Raw genomic sequence first — 26,785 nt, 5'->3', positions numbered from 1 at the left:
GTAAATCAACTATATTTCAGTAGAAATAAATATCAAGTAGAAAAAAAAAAAGAAAGATATGCTAAGAGGACAGCCTTTGGAGTCAAGAGGACTTGGGTTCAAAGCCTGACTCTATGCCTCATGGTTGCATAAGCCAAGAATGAAGTATTCAGACTCTCCAAGTCCATATCCTTGTTGGTAAGGTAAGATGTAGAATAACAGCACTTACGGTGGCTGGCTGTTGCAGGGAATAAAAAAGAAAATGCTCGTCAACAAGTGCTTTGCATGACCCCTGGCAAGAAGCAGGTCTTTGTGGGTCTCAGGCAATGGCTCGTAGGACTTTTGTCCCTGACTCCGCCAGTTTCTCTTGGTGTGATGTGGGGGCAATGAGACTGCAGCCTTCGGAGTTAAGAGATGTGGCTTCCAATCCCGGCTCTGCTGCCTTCTGAGGGAACCACTTGATCCCTGAACCTTATGTCCTGATCCATAAAATGAGGATATCCCGCAGCATCATTTTTGAAGTGTTAGGTTAAAAAACACACACAGAGTGCCTGCCAGGTAAATGCTTGCACAAGCTAAGTGCCCAATGATAGCTTTACTCTTGCATAACCTCCTTGGGCAACCTATGTATGTGTATACATATATTATAGAATACTTGTTAGGATTGGAAGCACTTTGCAAACAGGTTAGAAGGGAAAAGAAGCTCTCATGTCCTTCTCTACATTCACATGCAGCCTTGGCCATTGAAAGTTCTGTCTTAGAAGCAATTAAAATCCTTCCTTTAGCCTATTTTCAGATATGAGGACTTTGAGACTCACTATTTGCACAGATCCAAAAGGAACTGGAACCCCTTCTTCTCTCAGTCTGTTGGCCCATTTGTTCAACAAATATTTACAAAATATAATTAAGCAGCAGCCCTACACCACCTTGTATTAATATCAGCAAAAGAGGAGCAAACCAGGGGAGTAAATAGAGAGGTAACTAATCCTGAGAATTCTCTCTTTGGGGAGGGAAAACATCAACTATAAAAGGTTAATCTGGCTTCTTTCCAGCGTTTCATCCTTTTTAAGCCTCCAACTTCCCTGAAGAGCCATCAGATTAGAAGAGGGATTTGGGGAACCACCCAGTGGATTCCTCACCTGGGCTCAGGAGCCACTGACAGGATCCTCCATGGACAACACGGGCCCACTCAGAACAGCTGCAGAGAAGACCCCTCGCCTTTCCCGGCCCCCTACACGAGCTCTACTGCCAGGAAAGCCTCAGTCTAGCCTTCCTCCTTCCTGCTTACACACCGACTAGCTCCAGGACACTACCTTTCTGCGACGCGACGATCCCTCGGAAGTTCAACGTTCTCTTCTCCTGTCTGTGGGTGTCAAATGACCAGAAGAGGTTCACCACATAGCCATTCACCTGCCAAGAATCAAGAGCCATGTTACATGGGCAGTGCTCACGCACAGACCTCACCAGACACGAAAGGCAGAACTTTTCTGCTGTTCCCTGGGTATCTCCCTTCTTATAAAGGGCTGGTCCTTTGGATCCTTAGACCAGTTCTATTTGTGCTAACACTGAACAATCATACTCCTCCCTACTTCTAAAAGTGAATGTGAAACTATTTATAATATAAAATATAGATTCTATTGTGTATTAACATGTATATATATACACACACACACACACACACACACACATATATATATACACACATATATAGGGTCTTCCCTATAGCTCAAACAGTAAAGAATCTGCCTGCAATGCAGGAGACCTGGGTTCGATCCCTGGGTCAGGAAGGTCCTCTGGCAAAGGGAATGGCAATCCACTCCAGTATTCTTGCCTGGAGAATCCCATGGACAAGGGAGCCTGGTGGGCTACAGCCCGTGGGATAGCAAAGAGTCGGACACAACTGAGCAACTAACAACTAACATACACATATATATATGCAATCTAGAAAAATGTTACTGACGAACCTATTTGCAGGATGGGAACAGGGACGCAGACATGGAGAATGAGCTTGTGGATACAGGGGCAGAAGGAAAGGACGGGCCAAACATATGCACAGTACAACGTGTACAACAGAAAGCCAGTGGGAAGCTGCTGTACAGCACAGAGAGATTACCTCAGTGCTTTGCAATTACCTAGAGGGGTGGGATGGAAGGAGGGAGGCTCAAGAGAGAGAGGATATATGTACACATATAATTGATTTAAGTTACTGTACAGCAGAAACTAACACAATTATACTCCAATTTTAAAATATTTTTAAATAGATTCAATGAAACAAAAAAAAAATTAATGCAAAATAAAAGGACAAGAACCAACTAAAAAGGAAGAAAGAAGAAAATTTGAAAAGGTAATTAGGTTACAGTAATTAAGGATCCATCTTGGCTCAGATGGGCGTTCCTGGTGGCTGAGCAGTAAAGAATCCACCTGCCGTGCAGGAGCTGCAGGAGAACGTGGGTTCGATCCCTGGGTCAGGAAGACCTCCTAGAGAAGGGCATAGCAACCCACCCCAGTATTCTTGCCAGGAGAATCCCATAGACAAAAGAGCCTGGCAGGCTATAGTCCATAGGATCGAAAAGAGTCAGACACGGCTGAAGCAACTTAGCACACACACATGCATGCATAACTCAGGTAGTCCCTGCAGTCAAGGCCAAGAGGTCACAACAAAGGTGGATTGGTCAGATCTCATGGGCTTCTCCAGGCAAGAATGCTGAAGTGGGTTGCCATTCTCTTTTCCAGGGGATCTTCCTGACCAGAATCAAATCCAGGTCTCCCACATTGCAGGCAGATTCTTTACCATCTGAGCCATCAGGAAAGCCCCCACTGTCTAACAGAAGCAAATATATCCATGAGTCAGGAAAGACTACTTCTTCTGAGTCCTGAGCTCACAGAAAGATTTGACCTAAAAGTCTTTAAAAATATTAGACAATGACCCAAATTAAAATGTGTTCAAGACCAAAGACTAGAGAGACAGGGTCCACGCAAGGCCATTTCTGGCATCAGCGGTCCCAGAAGCCAAGAGCATTGAGACCACACTGTAGCTCAGTCGATGGCACGAGGACTCTGCAGGCCTTTGGTCCCACCACAACTTCACAGACTGGGACAGATGTGAGGAAAAACAAAGAGAAAAAACACCATGGAAGGTGAACGGCAACTTGAGAAACCAGGGGACACAGACGACTACGGGGAAGGTGGCCACGCTGATGGACCAAGCGGAGGGGATGAAGGTGCTGGAAGGGGAAGGATGCTGGGTGCACAATGGTGGATATGTGTCCGAGGCATCTGACTCTTCCCTAAGACCCTCTTCCACTGCGGGAACCTCTGCATTAGCGCTCAGCAACCAGGAAATCCAATAAAGCTGAAAATTACAGGGCAAACATATTCTGTTAACACCAACTCTTTATTTGCACTGTAGCTGTGAACCATTTAATTATATGGTTAAAAAGAAAAAAAGGCACCAGGCTGAGGCGGAATAATTACATGGGAAGGCTCCAGTTGTTCTTCATGGGGGAAGGAGCCAACCTAGGTGTGGTATTTTAGCTTCGCTGGAACAAGTCATTCTTTTCTCTTAATCTTCCTGTCCTCTGCTCTATCGGTTCCCATGCAAAATAAAGCCCCACCTGACTGCTGGTTTGAAATGTCCACGTTACCTTGATGTCCGTGTCCATGGAGAGAGTAAAGCTTAGAAAATTTTCACCATAGCTGTCAATGCGGATGTCTGGTGGTGGGATCACTGAGAACAAAAAAGGGATCCAAAGAGAGAAACCATGTGATGAAAAGTGAAGAAGGCAGGACTTCACAGTTTTCAACTCAAGGGACAAAGCAATCTTTCAGCTGGGAAAGAAAAGGCTTTGCTTTGGCAGTTCTGACTCTTCTAATGCTTTGACCACTGTTGTCCTGAGGCTGGGGCTGGGTCCACAGTTGCCTGGTGAACACAGAACTATCTCGGCTGGGTCAGCTATCCTGGCAATTAGGTGGAGCAGAAAAGTCCCATTATGTAAATGCCCCGAGTCAGCCCAGCTTCAGCCTGGTTCTGCAAAGTCTGGGGGTCACACTGGGAACCACCTTCACTGGCACCAGTGAAGTCCCAGCGGCCTCAGGTCCTTTTTGAAGGTTGACAGCATGCTAAATCTTAAGTCCTAACTTGTAGACGTATGTGGGACGAAATGGAAAGAATCTGGGCCCTGGAATTCAAATTCCTGTTGAGACACTTAGAAACCGTGTGCCCTGGGGCGAGTTACCTGTCCTTGCTAAACCTAGAGATACCATCTGTACTTGACAGAGATGGCAAAATTCAGTAAAATAATATGTGTCTTGATACTCAAAGTTCCCTTTCTCGTTTTCTGGTAAAGTCCCACCCACGACAGATTAAAGACCTGATGAGATGCTGGCATCCTCATAAAGACCAGAGCTTGGGACGTCCCTGGTGGTCCAGTGGTTAAGAATCTGCCTTGCAATGCAGGGGATGTGGGTTCAATCCTGGTTGGGGAACTAAGACTCCACATGCCACGGAGCAACTAAGCCACACACTACAACTAGGGAATCTGTGCGCCCCAACAGAACATCCTATACGCCACAATTAAGACTCCATGCTGCCTAATTAATTAATCTAATTTAAAAACAATGCCAGAGCTCAGCCTGGGAGCTAAGGGGGCAGGGAAAGGGTAGCAGAGAGAGAAGGGTTCCTCTTGGCTCAAGTGAATAGCACCACACTGGTCATTTTGAATGTCTACCCACCAGAAACTCAACAGTGTCCCACAGGTGTAAGCTAAGAGGGCTTGATGGGGTCAGCTTCATCAGAATATAATATTCAAATGGATTAGATTCTCAGCACATATGCCTTTTATATTAGCAAGGCAAGAAAGACCCAAAGGAGTAGCTAAGACTTGGTGGCAAAGAGATGGTTCAAACATTACAGAAGTCTCTCTAGATGTTCAATAAAAGTGGGCTTGAGGAAAACACAGCATGCAGAAGAAGAAAGGGTATTAGGAGTTGCAGGCAGCCAGCTCAGAGCAAAATAGTTCAGGTGCTGCTATAAACCTGACCTGGGTTATAATCATAGTGGTGGGAGTTACAGCACAATCCTCGCCAAGTCCCAGTGTCCTCAGCTACCAAATGAGTATAAGAATACTCACTGGGTTGATAAGGATTCGGAGAGATTAATTCCTATAAAAACAACCTGCAAGGTGCTTGCTGCAGTGCTCAAAATATGGTGGCTGTTGTTACCATTAACCCATCGTGTCCACTATGACGGTGGTCATTCTGGGTGACGCTCCTGCTGTTTCAAATCCCATCTTCTTACATTACTAGGACCCGAGGTCACAGACAGATCATAACACACGCTTTTTGACTCTGCACACAGTTGCCTTCTAACCAATACACGTATGACGAGTTGAGATTCATCCTAAAGATCACTGTTGTTGCTGTTTAATTGCTAAGTCATGTCCAACTCTTTGTGACCCCATGGACTTGTAGCCCCCCAGGCTCCTCTATCCATGGGATTTCCCAGGCAAGAACACTGGAGTGGATTGTTATTTCCTTCTCCAGGAGATCTTCCCGACCCTGGGATCAAACCCAGGTCTCCTGAGAGAAGTAACCAACCTCCAACCACTGAGATTTTCAAATGCAGGTGTGAACTGTGATGAGGAATTCAAGATGCTACCTGTTTTTCTCATGAGTTTCCAATGTCCCTCCTTTTCAGTAGGTATGGTCAGTATGTTCTGACTGATTGTAGAGGAAAATAATACCACAATCAAAACTCTAGGGGAGGAGCTTCTTTGGTGGCTCAGTGGTAAACAATCTACCTGCCAATGCAGGAGAACAGGGGTTCGATCCCACATACTGCAGAACAACTAAGCCACAGCTATTGAGCCTGTGCTCAAGAGCCCATGAGCTGCAACAACGGAAGCCCATGTACCCTAGAGCCCATTCTCTGCAACAAGAAGATAATGCAATGAGAAGCCCAAGCACAGCACTATAGAGTAGTCTTTGCTTGCTGCAACCAGAGAAAAACCCTTGCACCAACAAAGACCCAGCACAGCCAAAAATCACTAAAAACAAAACAAAACACAACTCTAAGGAAGTGTGAACTCAACACACATTTTCCAACATGTACAATCTCCCTGCTTCACGGACTGGCTGACTTCATGAAGTTCAGCTTGGCCACTGCACTGATCTGAACCACCCCATGTTTTTAAAGGCAACCAGACAGTGATTCTTCAAGACCCAGAGCCTATTTCTCACAGACTCAGGTTAAAGCAAAATCCCCTGATCACATTCCTGGTGGCATTTCCAGCTTTTGCACCCGCCCGCCAATCCAGAAACGAAAGTGCCAAGGCTAGGATCAGGAAGATGAGCTGGTGTGTCTCCCACTGAGTGCCAGAGCCTTCCGTTCACTTGCTTCAATTCACTCACTCATCCGTGACTTCATTGGCTCCTACTCCACACCGAGGATGGGGTGGCGGCACATGTGAGGCCCGCATGCCCAGTGAGGAGCCCCGCCCAGAAGGCAGGCCCTGCAGCGGTTCAGGGCTCAGGTTCTGGAGTCAGCAGATCAGGTTCCAACCACAGCTCTATGTGCAAATGACACAACCTTTCCACTCCCTTATCTGTCCTTATAGTTGTTCTGAGGGCTCAATGAGATAAGCTGGTATATGCAGAGCAGCTGGCATGACAGCCTTCCACATCCATGACTTTGATCAGCTCTAGAGATAGAAAAACAGAAGCTGCCACCTATGTGTTGTTGCTGGCTTCCCCAGGGCAGTAACGAGTGTAGGCATGGCACTCTCTTACAAGAGAGTATATGGGGTACTCTCTTACCCCACAGACGACATGGACGAAACCATCTTTTATCTTGGCTGAGAAAGGAGGACTCCTTATGTCACGGATACTCTGCAGAGAAGCAGAGTCAGGCGTGGCGGCCTTCAGAAATCCACCTGTATGCTTTGGCTACAACAGATGCCCAGTTCTATATAGGAGGACAGAGAAGGCAATGGCACCCCACTCCAGTACTCTTGCCTGGAAAATCCCATGGGCGGAGGAGACTGGTGAGCTGCAGTCCATGGGGTTGCTAAGAGTCGGACACGACTGAGCGACTTCACTTTCACTTTTCACTTTCCTGCACTGGAGAAGGAAATGGCAACCCACTCCAGTGTTCTTGCCTGGAGAATCCCAGGGATGGGGGAGCCTGGTGGGCTATAGGGTCGCACAGAGTCGGACACGACTGAAGTGACTTAGCATCGCATAGCATATAGGAGGAGGAATGATCAACAGTCCCCCCAGAAAGACTTCATGTCTAAAGCATTGCAGAGACACCCAGAGAAGTTCACCTGTTGTGGGGAGGGAGGTTGTGTGAACTATTCTGATCTATGCGTCTTCATCTGCCAGTCACACAGAGTTTTTTCTAAGGGTTTCTAGCTTCTCTAAATCTGCAAATGCTGGAATCATTTACCTTGTCCTTTTATGGTGGTAATGGATTTAGAATCGCTCCAATTTCCTATTCCACGACTGGTCACCGCAGCCACCTTTCAAATCAGAGTGTGAATTAGTATGAAATAAAGGCAACATGCCACACAGCGAGAATCCCAAGTGGACAAAAGGGGTGAGGCTTTGGCAATATGGGTGGAAGAAATACACACAGAGGGATGCAAGACAGTCTGAGGCGCCTGCAAGGGAAATAAGATGGGGAAAGAGAGCACAGGAGGGAACCTGGGGAAAGGGAATTGGGACAAAGCTGAATTTATGAAATTTCTGTTGATTGACAGGTGTCAAAGTTTTTGTAAAGGGCAGGGGTGTGAGAGGGAGTGCGTGTGTGTGTGCATGCATATGTCCACATATATGCATAACCATACACGGGTATGAGACTCTCAGTATAAGGGAGCTTGCGAATGCACTCAGTGGTCTCCAAACATGTTTTGCACCAACTCCTTTTTCTACTGAAGATGTTGACAATCTATTTCATAAGAACTCCAGAAGATCATTTCATACATGCCACTTATCACAGCTCTGTCTCTCCCTGCAGCTAAAGATAAGCAGAAAAGAGGTGGGTGCAAAAGAAATTGGAACTGGAACGCTAGCAGAATATCTGGGTTAATAGCAGGGAGAACTGCATTAATAATCAATTCTCAGCTATTTGAGTGAAGGCTGATTTGAGGCCTCGATTTGAGAGACTAAAAGAAAACGAGCTCCCAGAGCAAGGGGCGGGGTATTGAGCAGACCACTAGTCAGCACCTCGTCAAAGAAGGCATGGAGTTCTCATGAAAGTGCAACCATCTCCCCATGTTCCCAGGCCACCCAGCCAGACGGCTGAAACGTGTGCGGACACTCACTCTGACCGTGTACTGAGTGTTGACCAGTAGGTTCTTTATTTCTGTAAAGTTGCTAACAGCTCTCTGGGAAGCCCACATCTTGGAACCACTCCTGCTGTATTCTACCTGAAGAGAGAGAAAAATAAAAATAAAAATACTATACCATGAACAGGTACCAAAGGTCTGGGCATCGTAACACCTTACAAAAAGGCATAAGGAGAGAGGGGAAGGTGGGATGCAAAGTGTCCCAGCGGATGGATGATTATAAGGCGGTACCAAACTGAGTCCGCATCACACAGAACATGATTCTGCTCCAGGAGACCCGGCCATCTCCCACGCTCACCCACACGCACTGCCCACTCCTGGGAGGAACTTACGATGTACTCCCGAATGAGGCCGTGGGTATGGACGGGAGGGGCCCAGTGGCCCATGATCACTCCTTCTACTTCCCTGTGGAGCGACAGCTGGAGGCTCTGAGGGGCGTCTGGCACTGGAAAAAGAAGCCATGTGGGGTTAAAATCCATCTGCATCCTTGTCAACTGGAGGAACTTCCCTGAGCTTAAAACACACACGAGAAAGCATCCAGGGCCAGCGTGGGACCTGAGCACCAGAAAGGGGTGTTAGCTTGGTCTTCCCGCTGATGGAACATCTTTCCTCCCTGCTGTCCACTTGTCAGACCAACAATGGTTCAGAGAGTCTGACATAGGCTGGGGGGCTCCTAAGGGCTGCAGGATGGAATCACCTGGGTAGGTTAAGTCAGCACTGGCCCGGGGCTTCCAGGCTGAGATTTTGATTCTCACAGGTAGCTGCCCTGAACGCTCATATTTACGTATGTGTGCGTGGGTGCTAAGTTGCTTTAGTTGTGTCTGACTCTTTGCGACCCTGTGGATTGTAGCTGCTGTCCATGGAATACTCCATGCAAGAGGACTGGAGTGGGTTGCCATGCCCTCCTCCAGGGGATCTTTCTGACCCAGGGACCGAAGCCACATCTCTTATGTCTCCTGTATTGGCAGGAGGGTTCTTTACCACTAGTGCCACCTGGGAAGTTCATTTATGTGTGTGTGTGTGTGTGTGTGTATACACACAGAGATACATATATATACATATATATTTTTATATGTAAATACACATACATATACATGTATTTTTTAGATCTTTTTCCTCTATAGATTATTACATTATACGAAGTATATTTCCCTGTACTATGCAGTAGGTCCTTGTTGTCTATCTGTTTCGTAGTGTCTATCTGTTATAGTAATAGTGTCTGTTAATCCCAACCTCCTAATTTATTGTTCATAAGTTGATAAGTCATAAGTCATTAAGTCAGGTCAGACTCTTTGTGACCCCGTAGACTGCAGCATGCCAGACTTCCCTGTCCTTCACTATCTCCTAGAGTTTCTTATACCCTTAATTTATCAGTTCAGTCGCTCAGTCGCGTCCGACGCTTTGCGACCCCATGAATTGCAGCACGCCAGGCCTCCCTGTCCGTCACCAACTCCAATTCCCCAGTTGGGTTTCTATGTTTGTGTGTCTATTTCCGTTTTGTAAATAAGTTCATTTGTACCAGTTTTCTCTTTTCCACACATAAGCATTATCACGTGACATTAGTCTTTCTGTCTGGCAGCCTTCACGTAGTAAGCACGTCCTCCCTTCCTGGCCAGACCACCTTCCGGATCTCCTTCCCCGGCCTGGACTCCTTCAAGGGGCCCTGTGTCCTTTTACTGATGAGCAGCATTAGAAACCTGGACTGAGTGACAGGCGTGCTCAACACTATCCAAGTTTTTTCAGCCTTCCCAGTTGAGGAAACAAGGAAATGCATGCTTACACTAACTTGTGCAGATACATATACCTATAAGGATTTTATGTGTAACCACACGCATGCACATACAGATAAACATGAGTTCATATTAACATCTCCGAATGTAAACACGGTTCTGATGGCAACTGAGAATGAAAAGTTCACAAAACCTGGGGAGCAAAGGTCATGGGAACAAGTGCAGTCACCCAACGTCAACTACTGTGAAGGAGGAAGCAGGGAACTCTCTAACCCTCGAGCTTCAGTAAATTTCTTTATAGTGTGCCCCAAATACTTCTGACATGCTTCATGTGTTAATGATGCTGATCTCCTAAGCACTAAATACTGGGAAATACCTAGAGATGGAAGGCAGAGACAGAAATTAGATAAGAAATGCAAAAGAGGGCAGGGATGGGGAGATCAAATTAACTTCCTAAGAGAGAAAAACATTATGCATGGTGATCGGTTTGTAATTATACAAATATCGAATCACTATGTCGTACATTTGGAACCAACACAGTGTTGTGGGTCAATTGTACTTCAATTAAAAAAAAATTGTGTTAAGATGTCAAAAACAAATGCACGGTTACGAAAGGGGAAAGGGATCAAGGGATAAATGAGGGTTTGGGGATTAACAGATATACACTGCTCTCTATAAAATGGCTTCCCAAGTGTCCCTAGTCATAAAAGACCCGCCTGCCAAAGCAGGAGACATAAGGGACGCGTGTTCAATCCCTGGATCGGGAAGATTCCCTGAAGAAGGAAATGGCTACCCACTCCAGTATTCTTGCCTGGGAAACCCCATGGACAGACGAGCCTGGGGGGCTACAGTCCAGGGGGTCACAAAGAGTTGGGCATAGTTGAAGCAATAAACAACAAGGACCTACTGTATAGCACTGGGGACTATATTCAAGATCTTATAATAACCTATAATAGAAACGAATCTGAAAAAGAAGAGAGAGATCCATGCATAACTCAATCACTCTGCTATGTACCTACCTAAAACACTATATATCAACTATACTTCAAAAACCAGGATGGTGTTTTTTAAAAAAATTACATGCTATAATAAGGAGAGTGGCTCAGCCAGGACTATAAACTTAGGCACATAGACGGCACATGTAGTGACGTTGCTCTGTCCCTGAGCATCCTGGGAAACTGAAAATCCACAGAACCGCTTGTCCCTGTGGCACTCACATCCTTCGGGAGTCCTCAGGGTCACGAGGTCGTTGGTACTGTGCACCTTGCTCAGACACTGGACCTGGACTTTGACCTGATATGTGGTGTCTGGCTTCAAGACTTTCAATACTGTGCTCGTTTTATTGCTGTGGGTCTCCAGGGTATTCCATATGCTCTCTCCAACCACCCTGGCCAAGAGAACAAAGACAGCATTGCATCAACGCAGCATGGGGTGGCCAAGATGTCTGAACCTGTCAACGGAGTTGCTTGGTGCACACACAAGAGTTTATGGAATACCCGGTGGCAATAAAAACATCATTTTCTTCTCCCGTGGCAAAGAAGGGACCCACCTGTAGTAGACGTTATACACACAAGAAGCAGAGGGCATCTTCTTGGGCCGTATCCAGGTCAAAGTTACATCCCCAGAGAAGTCTGCTGTCCACTGAAGATTCTGTATTTTGTATACATTTAATTCCTCTAGAGAGAGAAAAGGGGGGGAAAGCAAGTGATATCTTACAAATCTCTGCATTTCAAAGGACACAGGAGGTTCCTTGGTTTCAGGCAGACCTACTGGGCTCTGCATGGTCTGGCCACATCATCTTAAAACACCCCAGAAAAAAGAAAAAAGAGTTCAAACCTTCCTATCCACCCTTCCCCAGGGTCTCCTAAATTTCCAGTTGTGATATTTCTCCTTGCATTTCACCTCCTTGTCTGCACTGAGACAAACCTGATTCTCTGTTAACAGAGAATACCACAAGTCCAAGGACACTGCATGGCGGGATCCGCGACTGCTCGAGACTGAGATGCTCATGTGCCCCAGAATCCACACGCTGACGCCTCAACCCCAATGTGATGGTACTAGGAGGCGGGTTCTCGGGAGGTGACTAGGTCCTAAGGACAGAGCCCTAGTGAACGAGGCTAGTGTTTTCATAAAAGAGACCCCAGAGCACTTCCTTCCACCATGGGACAACACGGAGAACACGGCTGTCTGTGGACCAACAGGTGGGCCCTCACCCGACACCCATCTACTGGGCTTCAGTCTCAGACTTTCCAGCCTCCAGAACTGTGAGAGATAAGCTTCTGTTGCTTTCATGCCACCCAGTCAGTGGTGTTCTGTGATAACAGCCCCCAAAAGATTGCTAAATGCATTTCAGACAGAAGGATGGAGTTCACCCCACCGCAAAGCCTGAGGCACTGCAGGAGCAAAAATGCCTCAACGCGAGGTGGTGATGGGCTAGTCGCTCAGTGGTGTCCAACTCTTTGAGACCCCGTGGACCACAGCCCGCCAGGCTCCTCTGTCTGTGGAATTCTCCAGAAAAGAATACTGGAGTGGGTTGCCATGCCCTCCTCCAGGGAATCTTCCCAACCCAGGGATCGAACCTGTGTATCCTGCATTGCAGAGGTTGATTTTTTATTGTCCGAGCCACCAGAGAAGCCCACCAACACAAGGACTAAAGCAAAAAAAACAAAATGAAAACCCCAGTCTCGACCAGCATCTCCCTGAGAGGGGCAAGGTGAGCTGGAAGCCGTATCAGAGGTGGGACAGGCCTCCTCTGGAGCTCCAACAGTGAGCAAGAATCTTGGCATGTTCAGACTGAGGCAAAGCTCGAAGAGGTTCTGCCCTCGGCATGCCCAGCGGGGTGGAGGATGAGCCAGGGGTCCTGGGGGGCCACACTCACCACTGCAGGCATGCTCATCACTCTCGTCCGAGCAGTCCAGGAAGCCGTCGCAGCGCTCAGAGAGCATGATGCAGGCCTCACCATCCTGGCACTGGAACTCCAGGGCCGTGCAGGTCAGCGTGCTGTGCGTGGCTGCAACACGTGAGGGTCCACAGTCACAAAAGCGTTCCCAGGTTCTGGGAAAGGGAACTCATCAACTAGCGCTCCCCGCCCCATGCAAATATGCACACGATGCGCCATGACTCTACCCATACGCAAAGGAAGCCAAACAGACCACTAAACCAGGGTGGTGATCCAGCAGCAGAGAGTCTACTAACAACGGGTCTTTATAGCCTTCTGGGGAACTTGTGAAGCACAGAGATTTGCTCCAAATACTGAGGCAGAAACACAGCACTGGGCACGTGCAGGATTTACAAGCTCCTCAGTGATTCCTCAGAACTGGCCAGCCCTGAGAACTTCTGCTCTAGAACTAGATAATCCTGTTTTCTGGCTGAGGCACTGCACCCACTTCTGAAAACCACATTTCATTGGCAGGCAGATTCTTTACCACTGAGCCACCAGGGAAGCCCTTAGAAAAGGTTTTAGAACCACTAGTGAACACCCTCAGAAGCCCAAGATGGGATTCATCCACCCATTTATCTATCTATCCATCCATCCATTGAACTTTTAGGGAGGTTCTATCATGAATCAGATACTGTTTAAGATACTAAGGATATGGTGATACCTGAAACAAAGGACCTACCCTCACAGAGCTTACTGAGAGAAATAGCAAACAAGTAAACAAACAAATACATTATTTTAGACAGTGACAGGACTACAAAGAAACACACTGAGAGTAACTGGAAGAGACTGACGGGGATATTATACAGGAGAGTCAGGGAAGGACTCTATGCTCAGAGGGGACTGTTATGGAAAATACCAAGAGCCCCATCACAGAATTACCACCCCTCCACTTGCTAAGAACGTGGTAAAATATAATCAAAAAACAGATAACAGTCAAGCTGAAAGATGTCTGACGTTTCTTTAGGAAACATCTCAATATTTACAAAGGAAGAAAACATGGATTTTAGAAACTGGGAATAAGGTTGTCTGAAAATGCTTAAACTGGTTCTTAAACAGATGATTAACGGGCACTTAAAACAGAATGTGGTAGCCTTCAGGAGTGCTAATCTCATTTCCTTTGTTGATGGGGTTATCCGATTAACGGATTGAGGAAAATTGTAGATAGAGCACATCTTGATTTGAAGCCCCTTAACCAAGCGATTTTCTTATGTACAAGACAGATTTGAAACAGGCAAAAGATATTTATTTCAAGAACACCCATTAATGAATTAATCTCACCCAAGAGGAAGGTCCTATTTCATTTCCTCTTTGTTAATTACGGTTAATGTTCTTACCATACTTATCTGGCTCAGATGTTCCTACTATGATTTTGATGAGTGTTGGATCAACCTGCCCTGTTATCTGAATGTCCCAAAGGTCCACTTTGTTCAGTCTTTTCATGTAAGTGCAGGATTTTACGCTAATCCCCATTTAATTTCTGTGTTGTTTTGGAGTATTCCTCCTTACAAGAACTTTCCACATAGTTATGATGAGAAGATCACGGTTATGTACAAAGAAAATACTAAGTAAATGCTCCAATCTGCTGCGGACGAGGTGACCCTCTTTGAAGCTTAACTTTCCTATCTCTAAAATGGAGGCATAAGGCCAGAATTTATTAATATGAGACCCAAAGCACAAGCACGAGCTGTCCTGCTCTCCTGGAGCCTCCCCGGGGGCAGACGGCCCTGCCGACCACTCACGGCAGTTGGCCTCGTCCTGGCCATCCTGGCAATCCTGGTGGCCGTCACAGCGCCTCCAGTTGGGGATACACTTCTTCGGTTGACGGCACTCGAATTCAAACCGGTCGCACCGCCCGAGCTGGGTAGGCGTGGAGGCAGCAGTCACATTGGCTAGAAGAAAAGGTTTTTAAAATTCACTTTTTTAATACTGAGGCCAGCAACAGCGACCTGTTAGATGTGCTGGGGATGTCGGTGCTCTGGGAATTTCGATGGGAACCCAAACAGACATGTGAGCTCTGGCGAAGATGGCAGGTTGATAAGACACGAGCATCTCACCCTGCTTCTCTCCTGGGAAGCCCCTGATGGAGACAAAAGCAACAGAACCTTGGAAACTGGGAAGCTGACAGACAGGGCTGAGTGGCTAGAGACTTCAGAGAAGAGAGGACTCTATCCCAGGCTGTCACGGGAGAAAGCTAAGCTCCATTAAGACCAACTTCACAGAATCTGCAAACAGACTGGAAAATGGTATCCTTTGGCCAGGAGAGAAAAGGGTGAAAATTATATAAGGGAGCCATTGAAAGATGTTAAAGCAGCTGTGAGACTCCCCACTCCCCCGCCTCCCTATCCCCACAAGACAATCAGTCAACCTGTCATTCACATGGGGAGCTCATGGGCTCCAGGCAGAAATTCTGATTCTGCATTTTTTTAAACATAGAAAAAATATATATAAATACATAAGATATTCTACACTTTTTAGAAACTACCCAAGTGATTCCCTACAGGTGCTCTACATGCTGTAATGCAAGACATAGTGATGACATATTGGCATCCCATGCTTCTGTCTGCCCTGATGGACAGTGGGCTTCACAGAAGGCAAGAAGGGGGTCAACATCAAGGTGGACAGGGCACAAGTTCTGCTGGAGGAATCTAAGTAAACAAGAGGCAGGTCTGTCCACAGCAAGTGAGGAGCCCAGCGTACGGAAGCGATAAGTCATGGCAAGCACCAAGGGTCTGCTGCTGCTGCTGCTGCTGAGTCACTTCAGTTGTGTCTGACTCTGTGTGACCCCACAGACAGCAGCCCACCAGGATGCTCCGTCCCTGGGATTCTCCAGGCAAGAACACTGGAGTGGGTTGCCATTTCCCTCTCCAATGCATGAAAGTGAAAAGTGAAAGTGAAGTCGCTCAGTCGTGTCCGACCCTCAGCGACCCCATGGACTGCAGCCTACCAGGCTCCTCCATCCATGGGATTTTCCAGGCAAGAGTACTGGAGTGGGGTGTCATTGCTTTCTCTGACAAAGGGTCTAACAGGGCTCAAACAGGGCCTTGAAAATAGGACTCAAGGGTTAGGGTCTATCTTCTGGACAAGAGGACAAGCATAAGCCAGTGATGAGCCTTTTAAAAAGTTACTTTTTTTTTTTTTTTAAAGATTTTTTGATGTGGACCATTTTTAAAGTCTTTATGGAATTATTACAGTATTGCTTCTGTTTTTTACGTTTTGGTTTGGTTTTTGGCCACAAAGCATGTAGGATCTTAGCTCCCCAACTAGGGATTGAACCTGAGCCCCCTGCATTGGAAGGTGAAGCCTTAACCAGTGGACTGCCAGGGAAATCCCACCACTCACGATTTTAAACAGAGAAGAGATGGGATGAAAACAGTCTTAAAGGATCTAGGAATTTGCTGAAAAGAATTATATAAACCGCGGCAAGTGATGATCTATTCTCTTATTATAACTGACTCTGAAATGGAAACCTGTTGAGAAAAAGACACAGTTCTGCCTGCAGTTACCGGGGCGCCTTGACGAGGGTCTCAGGGTTTATCCCGGCTTCCAGCAACAAAGTGAAAGCACAGACCTCCAGGTGCCTTGCCATGTTCAGCCACTAGATGGCACTGCTTACCCTTCTTTTAATAGGATGGCTGCCAACTAGCAAACCAGAGATTTAGCACAGTTTAGTACAGAGACCTTCCCTACAATCCCCACGGTAACCTCCTGGGAGAGGAAGCAGCCACGGTGGTCAGCCAGGTACAGAGGGCAGTGAGGGAAGATGACTTCTGAGTGCCCAGGGATCTCCCTGTTCTGGAGGTGAGAAGGAGCCTGGCCACAGAGCAGAGTCCCCCAGGGCAGGGCACCGCCCTGGGCCACCCAGGGTGCAGCCTCAAAGGTCCTCTCCTTGAAGCAGGTGCCCGGGTCAGGACTGGGGCCATACTTACAAGGCGAGGGGCAGGCCTCCTCGTCCGAGCCGTCTATACAGTCTCGATATCCGTCGCACACCCAGCTGTCCATCACGCAGGCCCCACTGCTGCAGCGGTAGTAATTGGGCAGACACGTGGAGGGCCCGGGAGTGGGGGAGGGAAGAATATGTGAATCTGAGGAAAACACCAAACAAGGAAACCCAAAATGTTACAGGAAGCTTGAGCTCAGACCCCGACGTGTCCCAGACCAGGATGATGTCCCAGGTTTAGCTGCACAGCTGGGGGGCAGTGGGGTGGGAGGCTGTGTGCCAGGACTGCTCTGAGCAGTGGCTCATCTAAGAATCACGTATGGAGGGGTGTCAAGACACACTGTTCCCTTCCCTTCCGTGGAGCAGATTCACCTCACCTATTATATTTGCCCTGGGCTAGTATTCAGATGCGTTTGCTTCTGCAGGGCCTTGTGCAGGCTGGTGCAAAGATGGGAGAATTGATTCCTATCCAGGTTAAACCAGTTCTGGTTCACTCAACCCCAACCACCTCAAGAGCAGCTCAGGGACAAGAACACCAAAAAGGAAAGGGACAGTCCTGTGTGGCCCCTCGGCATGTATCACGTACACATGTGCGCATCATGGCCCAGGCGTCACCCAGAGCGCCTGTTACACTGCGGGACACACTGCAGGAGGGAGGCTCGGGTGGGGTCAGAGGCTGCTGTTCTAACAAGGAGCTGTGGGTCTGCAGCCCAAACTCACGGGACCAGTCTCTCAAGTGCCCACTGTGCCCTGGAAAGAATAACCCTGGGAACAGAAGAGGCCAACTGTGCCGATTTCACAATGGGAGGGGGACAGAAAACAACTCAGTTACCCGCCCGACCCACCCACCCAAAATCACTGCCTAAGCCAGACGCTGAGGAGACAGGTGAGTTCTATGTGGTCTGGGTGGCGGGGCCGTCCCCAACCCTCACCTCCGCAGTCCTTCTCGTCAGACCAGTCCCCACAGTCGTTCTCCCGGTCACATTTCCACCTGTTGGGGATGCAGTGCCCGTTCTCGCACTGGAACTGGAAGTAGCGGGAGCAGGTGGGGGCCTCCGTGGGGTTTTCTGGGGGATGAACCACAGGGTCAGTTGTATGGCCTGCACGGCGTGAACACAGGCCTCCAAGGACCCACAGGCTCCTCACCCAAGCCCCAGGGCAGCCCGCGTGACCCTCCCAGAGGACAAGGCAGCTTCCCGGACCGGAGGGAGACCAAGAGCATATCCACAAACTGGACAAAACCTTGCCTCCCTGGACCTGAGGTCATATTCTCTGACCTATGCTTCTACATCTTGCAAATGACACCCGAGTGGGTTTTTAATATTTATCCTTTTATTATTTTACTTATTTCTGTGTCTGCACCAGGTCTTAGTTGCAGCACATGGGATCTTATGGTTCTAATCTTATGCAAACTCTTAGTTGAGGCATGTGGGACCCAGTTCCCTGACCAGGGATGGAACCTGGGCCCCCTGCATTGGGAGCAGAGTCTTAGCCACTGGACCACCAGGGAAGTCCTGATACCCAAGTATGAATTTTGATAGTCTACTGAAGGAATGACCTAACTGTTGATGATAACCCATCAGTAACAATGATTCCATCATGCTGTGACATCTGTAACATTTAGGGGGTGGGGGAAATATACTCCAAAATATTTGCCATAACTCCTCTACCATATTCCTTATACACAATGTCAACTTCCTAACTGGAGAAAGAAAATAGAATAAATACACCCTAACGTCTGCTGGTGGAGAAGGAAATGGCAACCCACTCCAGTATTCTTGCCCAGAATATCCCACAGACAGAGGAGGCTGGTGGGCTACAGTCCATGGGGTTGCTAAGAGTTGGGCATGACTCAGTGACTAAACCAACCAACCAATCTCTGCTAGGGGGTAGGTTCTCACTTTAAGACTCAATTTGTTACATGCAGATTCAAGACCTGAAAGGAACTATGGCTGAAGAGGGAGCAGACAAAGCCAAGCACCGTGTGACCTGGAGCCTGGGATGCCCGGGGGCAGAGCTGAGGTCTCTTTACCACAGTTGGCTTCGTCGGAGTCATCGCCGCAGTCATCCATCCCATCACATTTCCAGATCAAACTGATGCACACTCCGTTCTGACACTGGAAGCTGAACTCGTCACACACCTTGTGGAACTCGGGGTCTCGGGCTAGGGAAGGAACCAACATACATAAGTCCAGGTTACTTCCACACTGGAGAGCTCAACACGGCACTGTTGTTTGGAAACAAGAGGCAAGAACAAAGGCCCTCCACCAAGAGATGGCCCGGCTGGAGGATTCCTCGAAAGCCCCCGGCAACTCAGACTGCAACAACATCTGCAGATAACGTCTTTAAAGGAGTAATTAAGCTAACATGAGGTCATTACATTAGGATGGAGCCCTAATCTAACAGGACTGGTGTTCTCATAAGGAGAGTAAGTGAAGACACAGAGGATGGCCGTCTACAAGCCAAGGAGAGGCGCCTCAGAGGAAACCAACCCTGCCGACACCTTAACCCCTGATCTGCAGCCCCCAGAACTGTTAGAGATTAAGCCCCCCTGGGCTGTGGTCCTCTGTTTGGGCAGCCTGAGCAGACTGATGCAAGTCCCTACTATCATGCAGGCAGGGCAGTCCTGGGGACAGGGCTGTAGCCGTGAACGAGACAAGGACCGGCTCTCGGGCACCAGCTGGGGAGGCCGGCTAAAATAACTCCAGTGTGCAGAGTGGAGGTGAGCGGGGCACAGACACTGCGGCAAGGTGAGGGGCCACTTCGGGGCACAAGAAAGGCTGCGAAGGAGGTGACACGTGGGCCAAGACCACGGTCGACCTTGACCCTGCCCCCCTGAGCTGTGCACCAACGACTAACAAGCAAGCTTCCAAAGCAGCCAAGGTGAGCCTTTCTTAGAAAACGCAAGTCTGGACCCTCAGTGGAGACCTGAAAACTGGACGGAGGCACGTGCCTGGGGTGGCCCACCCGAGTCTCTCCAGCGCCCCGACTCACAGCATCCTGCGAACTCCGGGTCCTCGTCAGAGCCGTCCCGGCACTGGATGATGCCGTCACACACCATGGACTGGAAGAGGCACTGCTGGCGGTTCTTACACACGAAGTCCATGAAGCGAGTACACAGGGGCTCTGAAAGGGACCAGGAGGGGAAGGGGCCGTGAGCCCCTGGAGCTGGGGGCCTCGTGGGCCACGGCGGGATGCGCTCTGACCGGACGCGCGTTCAGGAGGCAGGGGTAATGGACGCCACTACCAACCACAAGCTTTGAGCAAACCCTGAGCTTCAGGACCTCGTTAAGCTCCCAGCACCACATGATGAGAGGTTTTACTGTCCCGTGTCGCAAACGAAGCACAGGGGACGGCAACATTATGTATTTTGCCAAGAGCACACGACTGATGAGGGTGGAGCCAAAACTGAAGCCCAGGGCTGCCTGACATCACAGCCCACGATCTTAACACTATCACAGAACACTGACTCTCGAATATGGGGCCTGGCAAACCCCTTCTATGAAGGACCGATGTTACCCACTGAACTGTACCTGCCGCCAATTTATATGGTGAAGCCCTCATCTCCAATGTGACTGGATTTGGAGAAAGGGCAGTGCTTTTTTTAATTAATTGGTTTTTTTTTGGCTGTGCCACATGCCATGTGGGATCTTAGTTCCCCGACCGGGGACTGAACCTATGCCTCTTGCATTGGCAACACAGTCTTAACCACTGGACTTCCAAGGAAGCTCCCTGATAGAGCTTTAAAGAGGAAATCCAGGTTAAGGGAGGTAGATAAGGTTAAAAGGATCTATATGAGTAGTGTCCTTCTAAGCAGCACCAGAGATGCAGGCAAAGAGGCCACGTGAGGACATGGGAAGAAGGTGGCCTTTACGCCTGAACTGCCACACTAACTCATCCTTGGATCTCTAGCCTGCTTTTCCCAAGGATGAACACCACTGACCCCAGACTACCTTTCTGGGTCCAAAGAAAACATGGCATAGAGAGTCACCATGCCTAAAACTGTTAGCCGAGTGATAATCAGCAACTAGCAAAACCAATGAAGGAGGAGAAATAAGTGTCCAATTCCAGATCATTGGTCCATTCACAGGACATACTGCAGCTGAACAGTGATGATCATGGACCATGACCTAATTCCACGGTCACCCTACGTGGCCCCCTGCTTCCTCTCCCTCACCCAAACCATGCTTCTCTGCCTCCACCCCCTCAGGGTCCTGGCCATGCAGGACCTGACGCAGGCAGGTACCAGGGGAGGAGAGGATTTAGCCCGACATGAGGACTCACCGCAGTGCTGTTCGTCCGAGCCGTCGGAGCAGTCGTGCAGACCGTCGCAGTGTTTGCTGGATGGGATGCAGGTGCCGTTTGGGCAGCGGAACCCGTTGCACTTCTTCTCTGGAAAGTGGTGCAAGGAGCAGCAGAGTGAGGAAGCAGGCAGACATTCACATCACCGTGGCGTGGATATTTATACCCACATGTGTGTCTCCCTATGGAGGGCTATCACAATTACAGATATACACATACTCTGATCCAGAAATGTAATCTACCCACATGAGTGAAAAGTAACAGAGCAACAAGCTTATTCACTGCAGCACTGTTTGTAATAGATTGAAAGCCACCTACGTATCCATCCGCAGGGGACTGTGAAATAAGCTACTGTACACAGGAACACCAGACTGGTATAGAGAGACTGAAGAAGCACTCGGTGAACACATGTCCTAGATAGACAGTTATCTGAAAAACCAAGGTGCCCAACAACTTGCATGGCATGCTGCATGTGTAAAAACAGGACAAGTACATGTCATATATTTAAATTTGCATATATGCACAAAAGCATTCTGAAAGGATACACAGCAATCAGGGAAACCGGCAGATGGGAGAAGAACATCTGCAGATGGGAGAAAAACATCTACTGTCCAATGTCCTTACACTTGTCCACTGTGAACCGTGTGAATGTGTCATCTACTCAAAACTTTTTTTATGAAAAGTAAAATGAAAGCACCAAGTAGATGGGAAAAAAGAGGACATGAACCCTGATTTTATAGACCCTGGGGTTTTTTAAGCTCTCTTACATCACTCAGCATTTTATTTCTTCAGAAATTCTAAACCAAAGCCCTATTGAAGAACCTTTACCCCATAAATGTTAAGAATCTTAGGTTTTGCACTTAGTGGAGAACTTTTAGTACTAGGTCATCCATTCTCCCGAACAGAAAGCAACTGCCAGACATTTGGCTTAAGAATCACTTCTAGTAGGTCAGTTGTAAACCCAACTCTTGGCAGAATAGTTTCAGGAAGATCAGGGATAAGGCAAGAAAATGTGTTTTAATCCTGTAAAAAGTCATCATCCCCAGGACAGTGTTCAAAGGACATCAAAACAGAAACAGTGAATGAGTGCCACGAGATGGGGAAGTAGATTTCGGCATGAAAAGGTTTTTCAAAAGTTTAAAATTAAAATTGTACAAGACAAGTTACCACTCACTCAAGTCAAAAGGTAAAAATCAAGAGAGGCTTGGGGAAACATCCAATATGTTACTAATGGAGATCCATTTGGTATAATCGCTTGGAAATAAAATCTGGAAACAACAAGAATCATGGAAATGGATCAGAACCTGCAACCCAGCACTTCCATATGGAGGGATAACCCCAGGGAGTAGTATCTCAAGAGAAAACTAAGCCTTCATTTCCAAGGACATGAACCGTTTTTACGACACATGACAGTGCAAAACGGACATCACCCCACCAGGGAGCGACCAAGTAAGCGACGTCACAGCAACAATGCAAAGAGGATGGGCATCTGCCGTGAAAATGCTAACCACGGAGAAATACAGATGTCTGGAAACAACTTGAACACTGTGCCATGAAGAGAGCAGAGCACAGAGCGGCATGCAGACGACTGCAGTCCCACGAAAATTAGGGATGTAAGGCAGGAAAGAATAGAAAATGTGGATAGTGACCTCTGCCCTTGGTTTCTGGCATAAGGCTCCTAATGAATAAATGTGCTCAGTCACTCCGTCGTGTCCAACTCTGTGGACCCATTGACGTAGCCTGTCAGGCTCCTCTGCCTATGGAATTTTCCAGGCAAGAATACTGGTATGGGTTGCCATTCCTTCTCCAGGGGTTCTTTGTGACCCAGGGATCGAACCCACATCTCCTGGTTGGTAGGTGGGTTTTTTACTGCTGAGCCACCGAGGAAGCACAGGATTAACATGTACACACTACTGTATATAACTAAAACAGACATACTGTATAGCACAAAAAATTATACTCAAAATTCTGGAATAACCAATATGGGGAAAGAACCTGAAAAAGAATGCATATATGTATATGTATAACTGAATCAAGCTTCCCTGGTGGCTCAGTGGTAAAGAATCCACCTTCCAAGCAGGAGACATGGGTTCTATCCCTGGGTTGGGAAGAACTCCTGGAGAATGGCAGCCCACTCCAGTGTTCTTGCCTGGAAAATCCCATGAACAGAGGAGCCTGATGGGCTACAGTCCATGGGGTTGAAAAGAGGTGGACACGACTTAGTGACTAAACAACAGCAAAACAGAATTACTTTGCTGCACACCTAAAGCTAACACAACACTGTAAATCAGCTGTGCTAAGTCGTTTCAGTCGTGTCCGACTCTGTGCGACCCCATGGACTGCAGCCCACCAGGCTCCGCCATCCCTGGGATTCTCCAGGCAAGAACACTGGAGTGGGTTGCCATTTCCTTCTCCACTAAACAACAGCAAAACAGAATCACTTTGCTGCACACCTAAAGCTAACACAGCACTGTAAATCAGCTATGCTAAGTCACTTCAGTCGTGTCCGACTCTGTGTGACCCCATAGACGGCAGCCCACCAGGCTCCCCCAACCCTGGGATTCTCCAGGCAAGAACACTGGAGTGGGTTGCCATGTCCTTCTCCAATGCATGAAAGTGAAAAGTGAAAGCGAAGTCGTTCAGTCGTGCCTGACTCTTATCCACCCCATGGACTGCAGCCTACCAGGCTCCTCCATCCATGGGATTTTCCAGGCAAGAGTACTGGAGTGGGGTGCCATTGCCTTCTCCATAAATCAGCTATACTCCAATATAAAATATATATTTAATTTGGTGTGAAAAAGCATTTTATATATTATGTTTGTGTGGCAGCTATTTTATGTTTAATTTCTATTAACCATCTCAGAGTCCTTCTTTAAATCAACTACACTGAAAAAGTTCTGGCTTATGCTGCTGCTGCTGCTGCTGCTAAGTCGCTTCAGTCATGTCCAACTCTGGGCGACCCCATAGACGGCAGCCCACCAGGCTCCACCATCCCTGGGATTCTCCAGGCAAGAACACTGGAGTGGGTCGCCATTTCCTTCTCCAAAGCATGAAAGTGAAAAGTGAAAGTGAAGTCGCTCAGTTGCGTCCGACTCTTCTCGACCCCATGGACTGCAGCCCACCAGGCTCCTCCGTCCATGGGATTTTCCAGGCAAGAGTACTGGAGTGGGGTGCCACTGCCTTCTCCGTCTGGCTTATGAGTGGTACCCATTTTCCCAAGGGACCATCACAGCACCCTCTCAGCCATAAAGTATGCCATTTATACAGAAACTGTTGGCTAACTTCTGGCAGAACACTGGTAATGTGACCGTGTTTAGTGTTCTGGGTGGGTTAGTGGGTTTCCCATTTCTTTTCTTGTTTTTATGGAGGCAACCTGCTTGCACAAGAATTAAAATTACAGGACTTGCTGGTGGCTCAGTGATAAAGAAGGCCCCTGCCAATGCAGGGGACACGGGTCCGATCCCTGGTCTGGGGAGGATTCCTCAGAGCGAATAAGCCTGTGTGCGCCACAACCACTAGAGTCCACCGGCAGCAGCTACAGAAACCCGCACGCCTAAAGCCTGTGCTCCGGAAAACAAAAGAAGCCACTGCAACGAGACGCCCGTGCACCTCAATAAAGAGCAGCCCCTGCTCGCCGCAACCAGAGAAAGCTTGTGCAAAGCAATCAAAGACCCAGTACAGCCAAAAATTAATAAATAAATAATAATAATAAATAATTAAAATCACATAGCCCAGACCTACACGTCAAACAGCAGTGCCACACAGCAAGGGCGAGCTCACTAGTGTGCGCCAGGCCCAGTGGGGACTCTGGTCCATCTCCTGGCCCATCTGTTACCCCTCTTCCTGAACAGCAGACATGGGAGACGTGCGGGTTGGGGCCAAAGCACCTACACTTACCACAGTTGAGTGGATCCTCGTCAGAGCCGTCTTGGCAATCCATGTCACCATCACACGCCCAGCGCTGGGGGATGCAGTGCCCGTTTCGGCACTGGAAGTTGGAGGCCTCACAGGTGTGATAGATGGCTGCCAACGAAATAGGAGAGAAACATGGTCAAGGCCTCCTTCACCTCCGCAGCCCCATCACCTTCAGCAGCTGACTACAAAGCTGGCGTGTTCTAACAGGTATGACGGGGGACTACCCTAAAGGCAGAAGGCAGTCTCCTGAAGGGGCATTAGCTCAAGCCTCGGGGTTCACCAGTGTCACACAAGCACAGATGTACACGTTAAAAACTCAGTCACTTCCACAGCAACCTGTGAGGTCAGGACTACCCCCCATTTATAGACAAGAACGAGGTTTAGGACTCTCAGAAGGTCACCGAGAGTAACAAAGATAATGAAGTCATAGCACCAGGGCTGTCCAAGTCCAAAGCCTAGGCTTTCTCCAGTCCACCTGGCTACTTAATCTTCTCAGTCCTCCAGATTCTGCTGGACAAGAACAGGCCGTGGGTGCTCGGGGCACTGGGTCCTAGACCTGCTCCAGACACTGTAGGGACCTTGATGTCATCATCTGCACTGATATCTAAAGAGCCCTGTAAGTTGTGAAAGGGCCTGATTTTATCATTCTAAATGAACTGCCCAGTTTCCTAAGTGGAAAACCTCCAGTCCAAAGAGCATAAAAGATGCATCTAAAATCACAAAGAAAGCAGGCCCAGAAATCTAGAATTCCTTAACTTTCTGGATAGCCAAGAGTGACATCTACCCGCTAATAACACATGGCATCCTCCACAATCATTAAAAGAAAAAAAAACTAAAATGCCAGGGAAATAGTCACTGTTATAACCGAACAGGCTCATTTGCATACACGGGCTGAGGCCACCTGGAAGTCATTTAGAAAATGTCAAAACTTCAGAGACTATTTCAGATGCATAATATCTGCCTGCAACCCAAGCAACACTACTGGCCACCTTCTCCATCAGATTTCCCTTCCCTCCTCTGATGCAGAGAGCAGTTTGTGTCTGTTCACTGCTGAATGCAAGCCAGGGCTGGCCTTGTTTGCAACCAGCATGAAATAACATAACCAAGACAGACAGGCTTTCTTGGTTGAACTGTGTGGACAGGGTGTCCTTGTGATAGGAGCAGGCAAAACAAACAAAAGTGGGTTGTTGAGTGCAAACCATAGTTACCTATTCAGTTGAGATGGTGGGTAATAAGTGACTCAAGGGTTGGGAAAATGGGCTTCCAATGCCCTCTAGAATGGCTACTGCATTTGAGGCTATTTTGGGCTCTAGTCTGAAATACAAAGCCCCCAATTTTTCAAACCACTTTACAACAAAAGGTGGTCCATCGTCTGTTGCCTTCTCAAAGACCAATGCTATGTCCAGTCACATGCAAATAAATCTACAGGAAGTTTCAGTATTTACAATATTGGCAGTCAGGATCCATTAAATATCTTTTTAAAATATACTTATCTCTGATAAGAAAAATAAATGTGTCCCTGCATGTTAGATGAGCTTTGTCCCGGTAACAGCCATTGCCTGGAATACTTCTGATTTATTGGTTTTACAAATCTGATAGCCCTTTGAAAAATTCCTCACCAAAGCCCTGCTCGCTA

At 47.9% G+C, this 26,785-nt stretch overlaps 1 protein-coding gene across 2 annotated transcripts in view; it reads right to left on the bottom strand.

Annotated features, from left to right (window-relative positions):
- Positions 1–26,785, bottom strand: part of SORL1 (sortilin related receptor 1) — a 170,447-nt gene that overhangs the window by 20,630 nt on the left and 123,032 nt on the right. For both annotated transcript variants that reach the window (XM_019975277.2, XM_019975276.2), the window contains exons 26-40: positions 25,132–25,257; positions 21,217–21,324; positions 19,927–20,058; positions 18,965–19,096; positions 17,865–17,999; positions 16,922–17,077; positions 14,735–14,884; positions 12,933–13,064; positions 11,604–11,730; positions 11,272–11,441; positions 8,657–8,769; positions 8,301–8,405; positions 7,424–7,496; positions 3,624–3,706; positions 1,293–1,389 (exon numbers count right to left, since the gene is read on the bottom strand). In XM_019975277.2, the coding sequence (XP_019830836.2) occupies positions 1,293–1,389; positions 3,624–3,706; positions 7,424–7,496; positions 8,301–8,405; positions 8,657–8,769; positions 11,272–11,441; positions 11,604–11,730; positions 12,933–13,064; positions 14,735–14,884; positions 16,922–17,077; positions 17,865–17,999; positions 18,965–19,096; positions 19,927–20,058; positions 21,217–21,324; positions 25,132–25,257 (1,839 nt within the window). The remainder of the gene's footprint in view (positions 1–1,292; positions 1,390–3,623; positions 3,707–7,423; positions 7,497–8,300; positions 8,406–8,656; positions 8,770–11,271; positions 11,442–11,603; positions 11,731–12,932; positions 13,065–14,734; positions 14,885–16,921; positions 17,078–17,864; positions 18,000–18,964; positions 19,097–19,926; positions 20,059–21,216; positions 21,325–25,131; positions 25,258–26,785) is intronic.

This window comes from Bos indicus, chromosome 15 (genome assembly GCF_029378745.1).
Source record: "Bos indicus isolate NIAB-ARS_2022 breed Sahiwal x Tharparkar chromosome 15, NIAB-ARS_B.indTharparkar_mat_pri_1.0, whole genome shotgun sequence".
Classification (NCBI taxonomy): domain Eukaryota; kingdom Metazoa; phylum Chordata; class Mammalia; order Artiodactyla; family Bovidae; genus Bos; species Bos indicus.
The sequence above is the reverse complement of the archived record's forward strand: the minus strand, read 5'-3'. Positions and strand labels throughout refer to the sequence as shown.